General features: G+C 56.6%; 2 protein-coding genes across 2 annotated transcripts in view; both read right to left on the bottom strand.

The window, feature by feature from the left end:
• The window catches only part of LIG1 (DNA ligase 1), a 27,484-nt gene extending 22,925 nt beyond the window's left edge, over positions 1–4,559 (bottom strand). The window contains exon 1 of the mRNA XM_043501283.1: positions 4,541–4,559. The gene's annotated coding sequence lies outside the window, so the exon portion shown is untranslated. The remainder of the gene's footprint in view (positions 1–4,540) is intronic.
• ZSWIM9 (zinc finger SWIM-type containing 9) overlaps positions 1–18,221 on the bottom strand; it is a 21,856-nt gene extending 3,635 nt beyond the window's left edge. The window contains exons 1-4 of the mRNA XM_043501670.1: positions 18,079–18,221; positions 17,088–17,378; positions 15,081–16,436; positions 918–1,196 (exon numbers count right to left, since the gene is read on the bottom strand). Coding sequence (XP_043357605.1) covers positions 918–1,196; positions 15,081–16,436; positions 17,088–17,335 — 1,883 coding nt within the window. The 5' untranslated portion in view covers positions 17,336–17,378; positions 18,079–18,221. The remainder of the gene's footprint in view (positions 1–917; positions 1,197–15,080; positions 16,437–17,087; positions 17,379–18,078) is intronic.

Below are 18,221 nucleotides of genomic sequence, written 5' to 3'. Positions count from 1 at the left end.
GAGATGACCCACCTCCCAGCCAGCCACAGATTGACAGGAGCCGGGGGGAGTTCCAGGGGCAGGCTATGCCAGCACTCCCCACTGCGGGGATTCGGGCAGCTCCCGCAGCAGGAGCAGGTGCTGCCACCCTCGGATATGGAGCTAGGCAGCCTGAGGCTGAGCCAGTCTGGGAGTGCAGAGGGATGTAAGCTTTGCCCTGTCACAGCCTCACCCAAATCAGACCGCGCTCCTGCCTAGGGTAACACGCACTGACAGCAGCCACGCACCTCTCAGCCCCAATGGGACACAGGAAAAGGCTAGAGAGGGATCCCGTGCCTGGGGTGTGGAGGCTCTTTATACAGGGATTCCTTGCCCAGTTCTGGATGCAGCTGCCTCTGGGGTGGGACATGAGGGCTGTTTAAAAGTCACACAGAACCAATGCACAACAGTTGAGATCAGGAAGGGGAGTCAGACAGAAAACAGAAATGGGGGTTGTAGCCATCTTAGTGTTTCAACAGGATACTTGTGTTCTCACCCCAGCTCTTAAGGGAAGCCCCCATGGGATTGTTTTAACTACAAACGAGGAAGACTACAATTTTACATCTAAATCAGCCTATCAGCTCCCTTCAGCACAGACCCCCTAGCGCCGGCCTGGGCATCGGGGCCAGCACTTACTGCCAGGGGAGAGTCCTCCCTACTGAGACCCACACAGCAAGGATATGGGCTCCAAGCCCTGGCCCAGTTAGACTCTGCTTTGCAGGTGGGCTCTGGTGGACACCACGATGCATAGGAGCCCCATGGGGGAGATGATACATGCCCAGTTTGGCGCTGAACCGTCCTGCCTAGCTGTGTCCCTGTGCCTCCCCCAGCCCTTCTGCATGTGCTGCCCCTCTGCCTAACTGCCCACCCCCCATGCCCCGCCCATAGTGGGTCCTCACCCCTGGTCGGGCTTGCTGGAGCCACGAAAGTCCTTGCAGACCAGGCGCACGGAGCTGTACTTGAGGGCCTCCACCACGTCGGGCCGTGGGGGCGCCGTCGCCCACTTGCACTTGCTGAGTGGCACTGAGTTCTTCACGAAGAACAGGACCTTCCTGCGCTCGCACCAGGCATCGAAGAAGGCGCTGAACTCCTCCCACGAGAAGAACTCCTTCTCCTGCAGCTCGTCCTCCTCCATCCTGCGGGGTGGCTGGGCCTGCTGGGGACAGCTGGGGTCAGCACTGGGACGGGCAGGGTACAGAGCGCAGTGCTGGAGACCCACAGCACGACAGGCACCCCTCAGCCAGCCTCCTGACCAGGGACGGAGTAGAGGGGTACCAGGAAGGGGCTTACAGCTGCACAGACTCAGCCCCCCAGCCCACATCCTCTGGGCATGTGCCCTTCCTGTTCAGCCCAACCAGTGCTGCCCCCTGGTAACTGCTGTGACTCCCCAGTATCCGCATCCCTCAGCCTCAGGGCAGCTCTGGTGTGACACTGAGAGAGGGGCAGGAGGGAGCTGGGGTATGTATCGAACCCCCACTGTGTATGGATCATGTTCCCATGCAGCTTCACAAACCCCTCAGCCCATGAGGCACCCCACACCAGCAGCCTGTTATCACACACACCCATTGTCTGTCTCTCTCTCACACACACAAACACACACATTCAGCAGATTAACAGCTGGCTACATGACAGCTCTCCAAGCGCAGTCATCCGTAGGACCCCCATCGAGTGGGCTCTGCAGGGATCAGCTCCAGGCCTGATGCTAGTCTACATTTTCATCAACGATCAGGCAGGAAATACAAACTCTCAGCTGAGAAGAGCATTCACGGCTGACACACAGACCAGCAAGCAGTAATCAGCAACAAGGCCAGGGCAGCCAGACCAGGCGAACTGCACAGCTTGGTCAGCTGGGCCCATTCAAACAGAGTGTGTTTAATGCAGCCTGATGCAAGGTCATGCGTCTAGGAACAAGGGATGCAGGTCACACTGACAGCACAGGGGCTGGCCCTGAGAAAGCAGGGACCCAGAAAGGGATTTAGGGCTCATAGGGGACAAACACCTCAACAGGGGCTCCTAAGGCAATGCTGTGGCAACAAGGGCTAAAGTGACCTTTGGCTGGATAGGGAGGTAGGAGGCAGTTTTCCCTCTGGGTACGGTGTTGGTGGGGCAGGCCTTGGAGTTCTGCATGCTGTTCTGGTGTCCATGTTTATAAAGGATGTTGAATAGTTGTTGCGGGTGCATCCCCATCGCTGGCTGGATTCAGGTCCAGGCTGAATGCTCTTCTGGAAGCTGCTTTACTCAGATACAAGTTATTGGGCCCAGCAGAGGAGGGTGAGAAGCTGAACTCTCGGGCTGTGTTACACAGAAGGGAGGGTGGCACTTGTCATTGTTTCCATAGGCTGAGTTCTGTGCTGATGGCATCTCAGGTTTTCTGGAACTAACCCCACCCCATGAGATTCCACAGACAGACTAGCAGCTCTAGCAAATTTCACAGGCTATACCGGCCAGGGGCCGCCATTTCCCTGCTTGTGTGAAGTTTCTATGGCACAGTGCTCTCAGGTACCCTACAGCTACTGCACATCGTAATGAACTTTCCATCCCCCCATGTCACAATCACACTGCCCCATTGTGTGTCACACTCCCATGTCATACACCCCCCATGTTTCACAGCCACAGCCTCCACTGTGTCACACACCTTGTCATACACCCTGAGTTATATACATATACCCTGGGGTCCCAATCATAAGCTCCTGTCACACAAATTCAGCCCCCTTTTAGTGTCAAATCCCCATGTCACACACCCCCTGTATCACACACAGAGCCCTTATTGTGTCACACCCTCCCATATCATACCCCTCTGTGTCACACACACAGTCCCTCCCGCACACCATAGATTCCAAATCCAGAAGGGACCACTGTGTTCATCTACTCTGACCTCCTGTATAGCACTGGCCAGAGATTTGCCCCAAAATAATTCCTAAAGCAGATCTATTACAAAAACATCCACTCTTGAGTCAAAAATGGCCAGTGATGGAGAATCCACCATGACCCTTGGGAAATTCTTCCAATGGTTCATTACTCTCAGTTAAAATGTACATCTTATTTCCAGTCTGAATTTGTCTAGCTTCAACTTCCACCCATTGGATCGTGTTAGACCTTCCTCTGCTAGACTGAAGAGCCCATTGTCAGCTATTTGTTCCCCATCTAGGTACTCATAGTCTGTGATCATCCCCCCTTAACCTTCTCTTTGTTAAACTAAATAGATTGAGCTCCCTGAGTCTCCCACTATAAGGCAGGTTATCCAATCTTTTAATCATTCTTGTGGCTCTTCTCTGAACCCGCCGCAACTGATCAATATCCTTCTTGAATGGTGGACACCAGAACTGGACACCAGTGCAAAATATAGAGGTAAAATACTCTCTACTCCTACTCAAGACTCCTATTTATACATCTAAGGATTGCATTAGCTCTTTTAACTACTGTGTCACACTGGGAACTCATATTCACCTGACTGTCCATCATGATCCCCAAATCTTTTTCAGAGTCACTGCTTCCCCGGAGAGAGTTCGCCATGTAAATATGACCTGCATTCTTTGTTGCTAGATGTATACATTTACATTTAGCTGTATTAAAATGCACATTGTTTACTTGTGCCCAGTTTACCAAGCGAATCAGATCACTCCATATCAGTGACCTGTCCTCTTCATTATTTGCTACACCCCCAATTTTTGTATCATCTGCAAACTTTATGAGTGATATTTTATGTTAAACAGCGAAAGGCCAAGAACTGGTCCCTGTGGCACCCACTGGAATCACACCCAACCGATGACCATTCCCCGTTTACAATTACACTTTGAGACCTATCAACCAGTTTTTAATCCATTCAATGTGGACCATGTTAATTTTATATTGTTCTAGTTTTTTAATCACATCACGTGGTACCAAGTCAAACCCCTTACAGAAGTCTAAGTCTATTACATCAACTTTATTACCTATATCAACCAAACTTGTAATCTCATCCACAAAAATCAAGTTAATTTTTCATGTTGATTGGCATTAATTATAGTACCCTTCTTTATTAATCGAGTCCTGTATCAGCTGCTCCATTATCTTGCCTGGAATTGATGTCAGGCTGACAGAGCTATACCTACACAGGTTACCCCCTTTTTAAATATTGGCACAACGTCAGCTTTCTTCCAGTCTTCTGGAATTATCCCAGTGCTCCAGGACGTATTAAAAATCAACATGAATGGTCCAGCTAGCTCCTCAGCCAGCTCTCTCTCTCACACCCCCTGTCACACACCCGATCCCAGCTGTCCACCCCTTGTGCTGCACTCCCCCAAGCTGCTCGCCCAGCCCCATCGATTCCCAACCCCGCAGCCAGCCCCAGAGCCTCTGCCCAGCCCTGTCACCCCGAGCCCTGCACGGAGCTGGGATCGGAGCGGGAGGGACCCACCGACAGCCCCGAGCACCAGCTTCTGTCCTGTGTGGGTCCAGCCCTGAGCACCAGCCCCCCGCGCAGGTCAACCCCCGCCCCGGCCAGCCCCGAGCTGCAGCCCGCTGCGGGTCCCGCCCAGCTCACCAGCCCGGCAGCACCAGGATGCTCCACAAGCAGCAATAGCAGAGACTAGAGCACCCAGCCCCCACAATGCACCGCAGCCCTCACCCGGCCCCCGCTTCCCACAATGCACCGCAGCCCTCACCCGGCCCCCGCTTCCCACAATGCACCGCAGCTCTCCCCTCAAGGGTCCCCCGCCGCTCTGCCGACCCAGCCCCCAACCCTCCCCACAATGCACCGCAGCCCTCGCTTCCCACAATGCACCGCAGCCCTCACCCGGCCCCCGCTTCCCACAATGCACCGCAGCCCTCCCCTCAAGGGTCCCCCGCCGCTCTGCCGACCCAGCCCCCAACCCTCCCCACAATGCACCGCAGCCCTCGCTTCCCACAATGCACCGCAGCCCTCCCCTCCAGGGTCCCCCGCCGCTCTGCCGACCCAGCCCCCAACCCTCCCCACAATGCACCGCAGCCCTCGCTTCCCACAATGCACCGCAGCCCTCACCCGGCCCCCGCTTCCCACAATTCACCGCAGCCCTCCCCTCAAGGGTCCCCCGCCGCTCTGCCGACCCAGCCCCCAACCCTCCCCACAATGCACCGCAGCCCTCCCCTCAAGGGTCCCCCGCCGCTCTGCCGACCCAGCCCCCAACCCTCCCCACAATGCACCGCAGCCCTCGCTTCCCACAATGCACCGCAGCCCTCCCCTCAAGGGTCCCCCGCCGCTCTGCCGACCCAGCCCCCAACCCTCCCCACAATGCACCGCAGCCCTCCCCTCCAGGGTCCCCCGCCGCTCTGCCGACCCAGCCCCCAACCCTCCCCACAATGCACCGCAGCCCTCGCTTCCCACAATGCACCGCAGCCCTCCCCTCCAGGGTCCCCCGCCGCTCTGCCGACCCAGCCCCCAACCCTCCCCACAATGCACCGCAGCCCTCACCCAACCCCTGCTTCCCACAATGCACCGCAGCCTCAAACTCCCCACAAGGCATTGCAGCCCTCACCCCCTGCCAGTCTCCAGGATACACTACAAGCTGTCATCCAGCCCCACAATGCACTGCTGTAGCCCTCACCCAACCCCCCTCACCCCCCCCGGCTCCCCCAATGCATTGCAGCCCCCTAACCCTCTAGGTTTCAGAGTAGCGGTCGTATTAGTCTGTATCTGCAAAAAGAACAGGAGGACTTGTGGCACCTTAGAGACTAACATTTATTAGAGCATAAGCTTTCGTGAGCTACAGCTCACTTCATCGGATGTGCCATCCCTGCACAGAGCAGACAGCATCTATGGACTGGGCTGGCTGATAAGTCGTGACACTGACCCAGTGCCGTGGGGAAAGCAGGGCTAGTGAGTAGAAAGCTGGTTCCCCCAGTCCCATTGCGGGGCCCATTCCAGGAGCTCTATATCGTTCCCATCTGGGCACTGCCGTAAGGTGTGACAACACAGCAAGTGTATGGCTATGCTGAGAGCGCAGCACCAGGAACCCGTGGGAAAGGCCTAAAGACAGAGTTGGGATTTAGAGACTAACATAACACCTGTGGGCAGAGATCGGCTGGCTTGCAAACTCTCCTTGTCGGGGGAATATGGGCACTGAGGCTGGATGGAAGGCACCCCAAGGCTACGCAATGCTGGGGTGGAGTGAGGAAATTCACGTGCCCTCTGAGGCCTGGTCTGCACTACAAAGTTAGGCTGACAGAAGATGCCTTGCATCAACCCATTTTTGCACGCGTGTTCCCCACCGACATGTGTGCCCCATTACTGGGAGTAGCCAACCCATGTCCCCCAACAGCGTGGAGCAGACCTGCTGAGGCTGATGCAGTGCGAACATACACGCTACATGACGCTTGTTGATCCCAGCAGTCCTCTAGGAGCTGCCCCACCATGTCCAATTCCCTGTGACAGTGACTGCCCTGCTCACCACTGTGAACTCCACTGCCCAGGACCTGGGCTCACAGAAACCGGAAGCCACCTTCCCACCCCCGGTTTTGAAATGCCTTTTCCTGATAGCCCAGCTTGGTGAGTACACTTCTCAGCTCACTGCAGTTACGTGCAGGTCCACAATGAGCCATGCCAGAGGTGAATTACACCAGCTCCACACTCCTGCCTGGAACAGACAGGAGATAGTGGATCTCCTGGGCCTGTGGGGAGAAGAGACTATGCATACATAGCTACGGAACAGCTGCAGAAACATGGACATCGACACCCAGGTTGCACAGGGGTATGACAGGGAGCAGCAGCAGTGCAACGTGATATCAGAGGAATTTCGCCAGGGATACCACAAGACCAGGGAGGCCAACAGTCGATCTAGTGCTGCCCACCTGCCACTTCTGTAGGGAACCATGATGGAGACCCCACCAGCATGCTGGGGTTACTTTGGAGGAGCCCAAGACAGAGAAGAGTGAGGAGGAGGGGGAGACGCACCGGAGGACTCCAGCCAAGCTGCAAGCCAGGACCACAGTCTAGCCAGTCCCGCTAGACAAGCACGGATGAGGGGAGGGGAACACAGGGAAGCACATGCATGCATTTTCCCTTACAGTGTTTAAATTTAAAGATGGTGCCCGGCCCTTCCACAAGTTGACCTGACACATGTACTGATGTTTCCTTGTTTGACTCTTGTAGTGGTGCAACAGACAGAGGTTGGGCTGGCATCTGCTTTTCATTCTCCTGTTGGGTTGTAGGGGGGGTCATGAAGAATGCTTTATGTCCCTTGGATCCTCCTGAGAGATCTCCAGGAAAGGTTCATGCAGATTCTCTGCAATCCTCTCCCAAAGGTTTCTAGAGAGGGCAGCCTTATTTCTTCCCCCACCGTAGGCCACTATCCCATGCCACTCTTCAATGCGTTCAACTGGCACCATCGCGGTACACAGGCGATTGGCATACGGGACTGGTCGGCTTCAGGACACCAGTAGCAGCTGAGATCTCTGTGCTTTGTGACCCTCAGGAGTGAGAGATCAGCTAAGATCACCACCGCCTGTGGAAAACAGTGCCAATATTCAGTGCAATTGCCCTGTACTCATACCTGTGGAATAGGGACCAAAATTTTACATCATCTGTCAGAGAAAATCCTTCCCCCCCACCCCCCGGCAGGCCATACTCAGCACAGGTGGGGCTGGAGAGCAGTGCTGTGCCAAGGCGTTCCAAAGCTCAAGTGTCAATAGGCATGTCTCGTTAAAAGGGTTTATGGGAGTAACAGAAGGGAGGCTGGAAACGTATAGTTCCCTTGTGACTGTAAATCCAGGGGTACAGTGATTGTTTTCATCATAGCTGCTGCCCTTGTATCCCTGAGGCAAAGGAACAAGAGGACTAGTTAGGACACATTCACTGAGACCCTGCAGCCACTGCTGCCTTGGACTCTGAACAAAGGCCCTGGATGGCCCCCTTGGCAGACAACCTGGAGAAGGAAAGAGCAGACAGAAGAACAGCCCAGGAGTGCCAGCAAGACAAGGAGAGGGAGCTGCACCAGGACATAATGGGACTTCTCAGGTAGGTAGCAAACCAAACGCTGCAGATCCTGGCGGACCTACAGGTCCAACAATCTGACTCTCCACCCTTTGCAGTCCTTGGAGACCTGGGAGACACTGCTCCCTACACCCCTCACCATACCATGGGGCACCACAGGCCGCATCCTTACCCCTACTACACCACGCTGGGGGACAGGGAGGAAAACCACGGCTTGCGCCTGCTGCTGTATGCATAGCCACAACGGGCAGCATATGTGCACTCAAATGGACAGTAATGTTTACTTCCTTTCTAATTTTACATTTTCATCCCATTAAGTTATGTTAAAAATGGGTCTAACATGGCCTGTGGGTTTCTTTGCCCATTGATTTTCTGCACTGTGTTTTACCCACTCAATAAAGTTCTAATTTCGGAAAATCAAGTTGTCTTTATTTGTTCATGACACTTGTTGCAGAATGCAGAGTGGCCCTCAAAGCAAGCAGGACTTGGGCACATGCAGCAAGCGCCACCGAGTTCACAGCTCCAGAAAGGAACCTAGCCACATCTCTACATGTCCAGCAAGCATGTTGCAGGTCCTAGCAGCACTTAAAGCACCAGGTCCGAAAACGCTCCACACAAAACGCTGCTGTGGCCAACCGTTACGGTGCTTTCAAAGCCTCCTTCAACTGCACAGCTCCATGCTGGGCTCTGGTACTGGCCCTTGTGTCTGCCTGTTCAAGCTCAGCAGAGAGCCACCCCAGCTCTGCCCTCCACCCTGCCGGCAGCTTTCCCCCCTTTACCTCACAGGACACAGCAGGCAGCTGTAAGTCACAGGGATATTTTTTGCACCGAGATCCAACTTACTGAGTAAACAATGCCAGTGCCCTGTCTATATACCAAAAGCACATTCAGCTGTCATTCTGCAACTGCTGAGCCGGAAGAAGTTGAACCCTTCCTTGGCGCTGTCAATGTGGCCGCTGTACAGCTTTATGAGCCAGGGCTAGGCTGTGTTGTCAAATGCAGAAGGCTGAAGTGTCGTTGCTGTGGTGACACAGTCCAGGGCTGCTTTGAGTTGTTACAGCTGCTCCATGTCTTTGCCGTAAAAAAGCCACTGTTCTCAATACAAGCATAAACTCGCCCTAGCTAATACCACAGACCTCGGTGTTCTTCAAGAATGACTACCGGCACTGCTCTATGACAAAGGCACTCAGCCAGGTTTAGTGCCCTCAAGACACAATCCTAGCACCCCAGAGAACTACAGGCATGCTAACACGAGTGCCTTGTGGCAAGGAGCGATTCAGTCAGTTGCAGGAATTTCTGCTGTCCCACAGGCCACACAAAGAAATAAAGCGACGCACCCCAATATTTATAGACCAAGACAAACAACTCTCCTTGGTTCAGGACATCTGCTTGTTACCTCCCCTGATATCATGCTCCAGGTGCCTGGGACAAAACATCCTGGTCTGGTGTTAGCTCAGGATGGCCCTGGACTAATCGTCTGGAGCGTGTTTTCACACATACCTCGTATCTGTTGCTTCTCGGGGGGGCCTGTATTTTAGCAACACTAGTGATATTTTTGTCAAGGTCACATAGTAAACTTGTAAACAGCTACTTTAACACAGGGCCTAACTTTGACTCTCAGCCTCTGGTTCAGGCCTCAAATCTTATACCTGGCCCAGGACTTCAGGCTCTCTCTCTCCTACAGGCTGGTCCCCCCAGGATCACTATTGGCATTTCAAGATCGCCAACAGTAATCTGCCAGTCAAGAAAGAAAGTCCCTGCTTGCAGCTTTCTGCACAGTCCTGCGTTCTTAAAGACATGTGCATCACGCACCTTCCCTGACCAGCCTACACTGTTCATCTACCCAACACTTGCACGATCATAAAAAAGCCCTTTCTGTTGATGTCCTCTGTGACAAGGCGGGCTGGTGCCAAAATAGGGATGTACATGTTGTCTATCACCCCACTGCAGTTTGGGAACCCCATTGCTGTAAATCCATTTTCTATGTCCCACACATTGCTGAGAGCCACAGTCCTGTGCAGCAGGAGACAAGTAACAGCCCTACACGCCACATGACAATGGCCCCATGTAATGACCATGGCACCCACCTCCCTTCCTGGTTGGGTGTGTCTGCAGTCTTTAAATTGGTACCTTGCTTGGAGGACTCCTCTACTGCTCCTTTTCTGGGATGGGTGCAACAGGACCCTGAGGCCCATCACAACCCCATAGTGGATTTTCCAACTCCAGAATGTTTCCCACTGACTGGCAGTAATCCAGCATTGCTAGCGTCCAGAGCATGATCTCCACACACTTCTCCATTGTCAGTGCAGCCCTCATTCTGGTGTCCCTGCACGGGAGGGCTGGCGCACGCTCAGCACATAGATCCAGGAACGTGGCCTTTCACATCTGAAAGTTCTGCAGCCACTGCTTGTCATCCCAACCTGCATTACAATGCGATGCCACCAGTTAGTGCTCGTTTCTCGGGCCTGGAAGCAGTGCTCCACTGTGAATGCCACAGACAATCCTGCACTGTTTGTTGCTGTCCCTCAGCAAAGTGTCCTTGAAGAAATCTCATGTCCCCCATTATTGCCGTTCTTCCTGCCTGTCTACACATACAGAACTGCACATTCTGGGTTTGTAATGTTCATGAGAACCGTGCAGAGCGCTGCAGGCTTTGTGCTTCTCTCACAGATGGCAGAGAACGAAGAACGACAAAAGGGTTTGGGGATCTTTAAAAAAAGTCACGAAAATGATGGGATATGGATGGCATTATGGGATGGAGAAAGTTGCAAGCTGGAACTTGACCCCCTAGTTCCCAGATCCCTGGGCAAGTCATACTTGCCCCACAATAGATTGTGAAAATTTCCCAAAAGGCATTGTGCCAGATAGCAGCTCATGGCAGTGGGATACCTGCCCATGGTGCACCACACTGTGCAGTGATACAAGCACTCCTGTGAGGTATGTGCAGCACCAACACAAGCAGCCAAGTATGCACACGCCTGAGCAATATACAAACTTTAGCAGTTGTATGCCTTGTGTAACGTGCATGGACTTTAGCAGTTGTATGCCTTGTGTAACAGTCTGCAGTGTTATACAAAGCCTGTGAGTGTCTTTAGTTTCATAGATTCATAGATACTAAGGTCAGAAGGGACCATTCTGATCATCTAGTCCGACCTCCTGCACAGTGCAGGCCACAGAATCTCACCTCACCCACTCCTATAAAAAAACCTCACCCATGTCTGAGCTATTGAAGTCCTTAAATCATGGTTTAAAGACTACAAGGAGCAGAGAAGCCTCTCTCAAGTCAACCATGCCCCATGCTACAGAGGAAGGCGAAAAACCTCCAGGGCCTCTCCAATCTGCCCTGGAGGAAAATTCCTTCCCGACCCCAAATATGGCGATCAGCTAAACCCTTAGCATATGGGCAAGATTCACCAGCCAGATACTACAGAAAATTCTTTCCTGGGTAACTCAGATCCCATCCATCTAATATCCCATCTCAGGGGATTTGGCCTATTTACCCTGAATATTTAAAGATCAATTACTTACCAAAATCCCATTATCCCATCATACCATCTCCTCCATAAACTTATCAAGTAGAATATTAAAACCAGATAGATCTTTTGTCCCCACTGCTTCCCTTGGAAGGCTATTCCAAAACTTCACTCCTCTGATGGTTAAAAACCTTCGTCTGATTTCAAGTCTAAACTTCCTGGTGGCCCAGTTTATACCCATTTGTTCTTGTTTCCACATTGGTGCTGAGCTGAAATAATTCCTCTCCCTCTCCTGTATTTATCCCTCCGATATATTTATAGAGAGCAATCATATCTCCCCTCAACCTTCTTTTAGTTAGGCTAAACAAGCCAAGCTCGAGTCTCCTTTCATAAGACAAGTTTTCCATTCCTCGGATCATCCTAGTAGCCCTTCTCTGTACCTGCTCCAGCTTGAATTCATCCTTTTTAAACATGGGAGACCAGAACTTAACTTTAGTTAAGTTTAATTAATTAATTAACTAACTTTAGTTAATAGACTATAAGGCCAGAAGGGGCCCAGTCTGGTTTCTGCATCACCTAGGTTGGGCAAACCCGACCAGTGAGCCCTGCCTACTGACCTCTGACAGGGCTACAGCACATACATGTGGTCCTGATGTACTGACTGCCAGGGATGCAGAATCCCCCATGTTCCAGGCCAGTTGTTCTGTCAGTTCCCCTCCCTGGTAAACATTGGCCTCTTATTTCTAGTCTGGGATTATCCAACTTCAGCTCCAGCCAGGCTCTGCCTTTGCTGGGGGAGCACAGAGTCTCCTGCTTTCTGAAATTTCCTCCCCGGGCAAGTACCCAGAAGTGCGGAGATGCTGAATCCACTGAGATCCTTCAGCCTCTACCTGCCCGGCAGGTTCCCAGCTCCCCCTTCTTGTAGCTCTTCTCCAGTCCCTTCCCACTTGTCCCTGTCTTGTTTGTAGTGAGGACATCCTCTATCTAGCTGCTATCTCGCTCTCATATGTGGGTCATCTGATTTGGGATTGGATGGGAATTTCTCGCCAGGTCAGACTGGGAGGGACTTTGGGGGGGGGGGGGTTTCACCCTCCTCTACAGCCTGAGGCATGGGTTACCTGCTGGGATGCGTTGGGCAGATCTCACCTGATCATTTCTCTGCCATTACGCTCGGTCTCACCTCTCTGCCTGATACACAGAAATCAGTGCCCTGAGGACTGAAATGCTTTCATCTGACTGAAGTCCCTGGGCTCGGTCCAGGGGTGTCTGTGTGCGGTGTAACACCTGGGCCATGCAGATTAGAGCAGGTGAGCCCATCTGGCCTTAAACTGCATGAAACTATGCACTATACCCAGTAGCAGTCTCACTAACATGATCCCCTCCCCTGCTGATAACAGCCCAGCCACGCACTCACCCTCTTAGCCACAGCCCACGCTGGGAGCCTTGGGCAGTTCAATTCCAACAGGACCCTGCCATCCTTTGTGGTGTCCCTACTCTCCATGACACAGGCCCCACATCCAGCATGCAACCCCTCCTCTTGGTTCCTAGATGTGTGCCCTTGCCCTGGCCATGTTGAGGTGCATGCTGTTTGGATGCACACACTGTACCAACAATAAAAGGAGTACTTGTGGCACCTTAGAGACTAACAAATTTATTAGAGCATAAGCTTTCGTGAGCTACAGCTCACTTCATCGGAAGTGAGCTGTAGCTCACGAAAGCTTATGCTCTAATAAATTTGTTAGTCTCTAAGGTGCCACAAGTACTCCTTTTCTTTTTGCGAATACAGACTAACACGGCTGCTACTCTGAAACCTGTACCAACAATGCAGCTCACCCTCCAGTACTGTGTGTCCCCGGTGTTACTCACCACTTCCGCACTGTCTCACCTGTACGCTTCACCAGCAACGGGCCCATCTTTCCTTCCAGCTCAACAATACAGCCATTGCCCAATCCTGGGTCGAGACCAGAGCCCAGCGGGACACCCCCTAGGGGTGACTAGTCCCCCTTATCAATTGTCCCTATAGCACAATGATCGCCTTGTGCTCATTGCTGTCAGTTATGGGGGGGGCGGGAAATGGGATGGGAGCCAGGACTCCTGGGTTCTATTGCTGGCTGTGGAATGGGAGTGGTTATCTAGTGGGGGGTGGGGGCTCTGGGAGAGTTGGGCTTGGGTCACAATTGAGTGGTACTTGCAGATCTTGGGCATGAGAGGGGTGCAAGGTCACAGTGATAGTGACCCCATGACCTGCTCCCATCCCATTCCCCCTCTGGCAAATGGGGCTCCTCTCATTCCCTGGCCACACACGAAGCAGGCCCTGTGGGCAGGGGCTCTCTCCTTGGATACCACCACCCTCAAGAGCTGTCCTCGAGGGGAGCAGGCCAATACCATGATCAGAACCCACCTGCCCTTGTCTGGGTGTGGGTGGGGCTGGCAACCAGTCTGGGGTGGAGGGTCACCCCTGCTGCCCTCCCTGCTTGACTAGGGCCTAGCTCCTCCCTCAGGCAGAGGAGCTGATATTCCCAGGGTCCCTGTAAGGCCAGCTGAGGGCTCCCACTCCTTGCTCCTGCTCCCTCTGCAGGCCCCAGGGCATTCTGGGACCAAGACAAAGTCTGGGTCTGTGCGGCAACGACAAGAGCTCAGGGCTCATCCTTGGGGTATGCTGAAGGGCTGTCAGGCTGCCCCCGCTGGCACCACAGGCTGAATGAGGGGCCATGGTGAAGTCCCTGGGACAAAGTGGGAATGTCCTGTAATATCTGACCACAATGTGGGCCTCAGTTTCCCCTCTCTGTCACATCATTTTGGTGGGGATTGTTTGCTCTCAGGTCCTACTAAGAGTATGTCCACACGAGACACCCACGTCTGGCCCTTGACAGCTGACTCAGCTGTTGAACTGCAGCGCAGACTTCCGCGCTCAGGCTGGCACACAGGCTCTATTACCCTGCAGGGTGGCAAGGGCCCAGAGCTCACCCAAGCCCAGAAGCCTACACTACAATTGAACAGGCACATAGCCGGAGTCAGCTGGCACAGGCCAGTTGCGGGTGTCCAACAGCAGTGTAGACATGCCGTAAGAGACATAAGTAGGAAGGCATCCAGCTGCCTGAGCTGAGATGGGTCACTGAAAGGCCGCAGGGGCGGGGCTTGAGGACAGGGTAGGGAGCCCCCACCCCACCCCTGGCTGGACCGTGTCACAGACAGCGCTTTCCCAAAGGCATTTTATTGATGGGAAGTTTATAAAGAGTCACCTCCACAACCAGACCCACCCCCCATTCCCTGACCCTCCCAGGCACCCCCATGCCCCTTCTCACTGTCCTGAGGCCACGTACCCCCAGCCTTGTGCCGTGAGGACTTGCCCTTCCCACACGTCCCCCTCAGTCCCGTACCCTGGACCTGTTGGCAGACAGCTCTCTCCTCCGCCCACAGAAACCTCCTCCTCTCCACCCCCAGAGCGGTGCTGTGGGAGCAGCTCTGAGGCTGTGTCTGTCCACATGGCACCCAGGGGCTAGGAAGTGGCTGGCAAGGGGTGCAGCACCCCTGTGCTAAAAGGTGCCAGTCTGTGCAGCACCCCCAGCACTAAGAGGCAGCTGAGTGGGGCCATGCCATGCCCCAGCGCTAGGAGGTGCCAGTCTGGGCAGCACCTCTGGTGCTAGGTGTCCTGCCCCTCACTGCCCAATGGGGCATGCAGCAAGCCGGGGTCATAGAGGGGCTGCCCAGTCCAGAGGCGGGTGGCGAAGAGGTGGCGGCAGGGCCGGCGGCTTGAGACGTATATGGAGCAGGAGCAGGCGGCCAGGTCGCGGCTCACCAGAAAGGAGCAGATGCCGCCATCCAGCAGGAAGCCCTCGGGCACCTCCTTGACGTGGTAGTTGGCGTGCTTGGCCAGGCCAAGCTCCTCGGCGATGAGCGCAGCACTGTCGGGCGGGCACACGGCCCGGTACAGCTCCGACACCCGCTCCTCGTTGAGCGCCGCCATCTCCACCCGCAGCGCTTGAAGCTCCAGCAGCCCCCGCACGCAGGCCGCCAGCCCCAGGGGAGGGCTCAGCGCCGAGCACAGCTTCTGCTGGTGGAAGCTCATGTGCTCCAAGAAAGGGCAGTCGCAGTTGCGCTCGAAGGCCCAGCACTCCGCCCATGTGCCCTTGTTATGGTGCCAGTGCTCCAGGTAGTACTGCAGGAAGGGCAGCGGCGCCACGTCCTCCAGGTCGCTAAGGTACTGGCTGTAGACGCGGGGCGAGGTGGCATTTGCCATGTTGTGCAGCAGGTTGCGCACCTTGTCCTCCTTGGGCACGGCCAGCTCGCGCGCCTTGCGGTACAGCGCCTCCAGCACCTGCAGGCGGCAGATCTGCACCCGAGCACAAGGCAGCACCTCCTCCACCGCGTCCACGTCTGTGATGCCCGCCCCCACAGTCAGACACTTCACCTTCAGCTTGATGTCAGGCACACTCTGCACCAGGGAGGCCACAATGAAGATGACCAGATCGGGCACGCCCCGGCGGGCCACGCAGTAGGCACACTCGCGGCCCCGCCCGTTGCCGTCCTGGCAGAGCACTGAGTAGAGCTCGAACTCGCTGTTGACACAGGCTGCCTTGTCCATGTACAGGCAGCGGGGGAAGCGCTGCACCAGCCCCCGCATGTGCGACGTGGCCAGAAAGATGCTGTTGAGCACGGCCACGTCCTCCTGGAAGACCAGCTTGACCTTGGCGCCCGGGTCGCTCTTGAAGAGGCCATCCAGCTGACTCAGCAGCTCGCACATGCCCTTGTCCTTGGCCTTGCTGTAGTCCTCCAGGTTCCAGATCAGGTCGGGCGCCAGGAATCGCTTGGACACGCTGTTGGTGATGCGAATGGGCAGCCCCATGCTGGCCTCCAGCTGGTGACGCTTGAAGTAGTGAGCAAACTCCACCTCTGACAACTTGTGGTTGTGCTCCAGGCTGGCCTCAATCACCACCAGCCGGTCTTTCTTGGGGCCCAGTCGCAGTGTGATGGAGGCCGGGCAGTCAATCTTCTCGCTGCTGGGGAGGGGAAACGGAGGGGTCAGCATGGGGCAGCCATGTGGGGAGAGAGGAGGGGGGAGGGACAGCCTCTAGGGTCTGGCAGAAGGGGTGAGCTTGAAGCAGATAAAGACATCACCCGCTGTTGCCAATGATGTGGGCAGTAGAACTCACTCCAGCAAGCCGCCCACATTGGTACTTTGTGCCCAACCCATCCCTTGACCTGGAGGGACTAAATGGAGAGGGGCCATGGCCCCATGGGGTGGTGTTGCCAGGTGCCACAGAGCACAGAACCAGGGAGAGGGGCTCAGGCTGCAAACTGCTGCCTCCAGGGCATGCCAGGGAGCCCCATCACCAGCACATTTAACACTGGTCATGGCCCAGCCTGGAGACCTCCTGGCGAGGCCGAACGCAACCCAGTAATGCGTAGCAATCCCCTGGCAAGGCTAACGGCAGCTCCCCCAGGTCCAGGCAGGGCCCCCTCCACCACCACAGCCGGGGGAACATGACAGGCCCCCAGCCGCACCGGGGGAGAGCAGAGCACCACGTAACAGCAGAGTCAAGATAGCGGGGGGGGGGGGGAAAGATCTGCCAGCAGAACCTAAATGCTGCAGCGTATGGACTTAGTTGGGGGGCACGGCGCCGCAGCGAGCCCTAGGGCGCCCCACTCACAGCCGGTTGCGTTGCACGGTGCTCTGGCCCACGTAGGTGCCGCTGTGCTTGCAGATGAGGCGGACGAAACGGAAGCGCAGGGTGGCGGCCAGGCTGGGCTGGTAGTGCAGCGGGTTCTGGCGCAGCGAGATCAGCGGCTTGAGGCTGGCGATGATGAATAGCACCTTGTGCTTCTCGCACCAGTCATCGAAGAAGCTGCTGAACTGATGCCACGTGTGGAACTCCTGGCCCAGGCCCAGGTCCCCCATGGCCCCGCGGGCAGAGGGTGGGCGTGGGGAGCCACTGCCGCTGCTGCGGGGGACCCAAGACAGCGTCAGCTGGGCAGGGGGGAAATGCAGCCTCCCGTCCACCCTGAGCCAGCCTGGCCCCTTCCTGCTGCCGGGTCCCCGCCCCCCGACGCGCCCCGGGCCCCCCCCTCCGGCCGACGGGCCCCGCGCCCCGGGCCCCCCCCTCCGGCCGACGGGCCCCGCGCCCCGACGCGCCCCGGGCCCCCCCTCCGGCCGACGGGCCCCCGCGCCCCGACGCGCCCCGGGCCCCCCCCTCCGGCCGACGGGCCCCGCGCCCCGACGCGCCCCGGGCCCCCCCCTCCGGCCGACGGGCCCCGCGCCCCGACGCGCCCCGGGCCCCCCCCTCCGGCCGACGGGCCCCGCGCCCCGACGCGCCCCGGGCCCCCCCCCCCTCCGGCCGACGGGCCCCGCGCCCCGACGCGCCCCGGGCCCCCCCCTCCGGCCGACGGGCCCCGCGCCCCGGGCCCCCCCTCCGGCCGACGGGCCCCGCGCCCCGGGCCCCCCCTCCGGCCGACGGGCCCCGCGCCCCGGGCCCCCCCCCTCCGGCCGACGGGCCCCGCGCCCCGACGCGCCCCGGGCCCCCCCCTCCGGCCGACGGGCCCCGCGCCCCGACGCGCCCTGGGCCCCCCCCTCCGGCCGACGGGCCCCGCCCCCCCTTGCAACGGCCCCGACGCTCCCGGTGCAACGGGCCCGGCCCCCGGTACCTGCCGAGCTCCCTCCCGTCCCGGGGGCCCGGGCGCCGGGGCTCCTCCCCCACAATGCACCGCGCGCGCCGCGGCCGGGAGCCGGGACGGGACAATGCCTCGGTGTCCCAGCGTGCACCGCGCGCGGCCCGGGGGCGGGGGCG

The sequence above is a fragment of the Dermochelys coriacea genome, chromosome 23 (genome assembly GCF_009764565.3).
Source record: "Dermochelys coriacea isolate rDerCor1 chromosome 23, rDerCor1.pri.v4, whole genome shotgun sequence".
Taxonomy (NCBI): Eukaryota; Metazoa; Chordata; order Testudines; family Dermochelyidae; genus Dermochelys; species Dermochelys coriacea.
The sequence above is the reverse complement of the archived record's forward strand: the minus strand, read 5'-3'. Positions and strand labels throughout refer to the sequence as shown.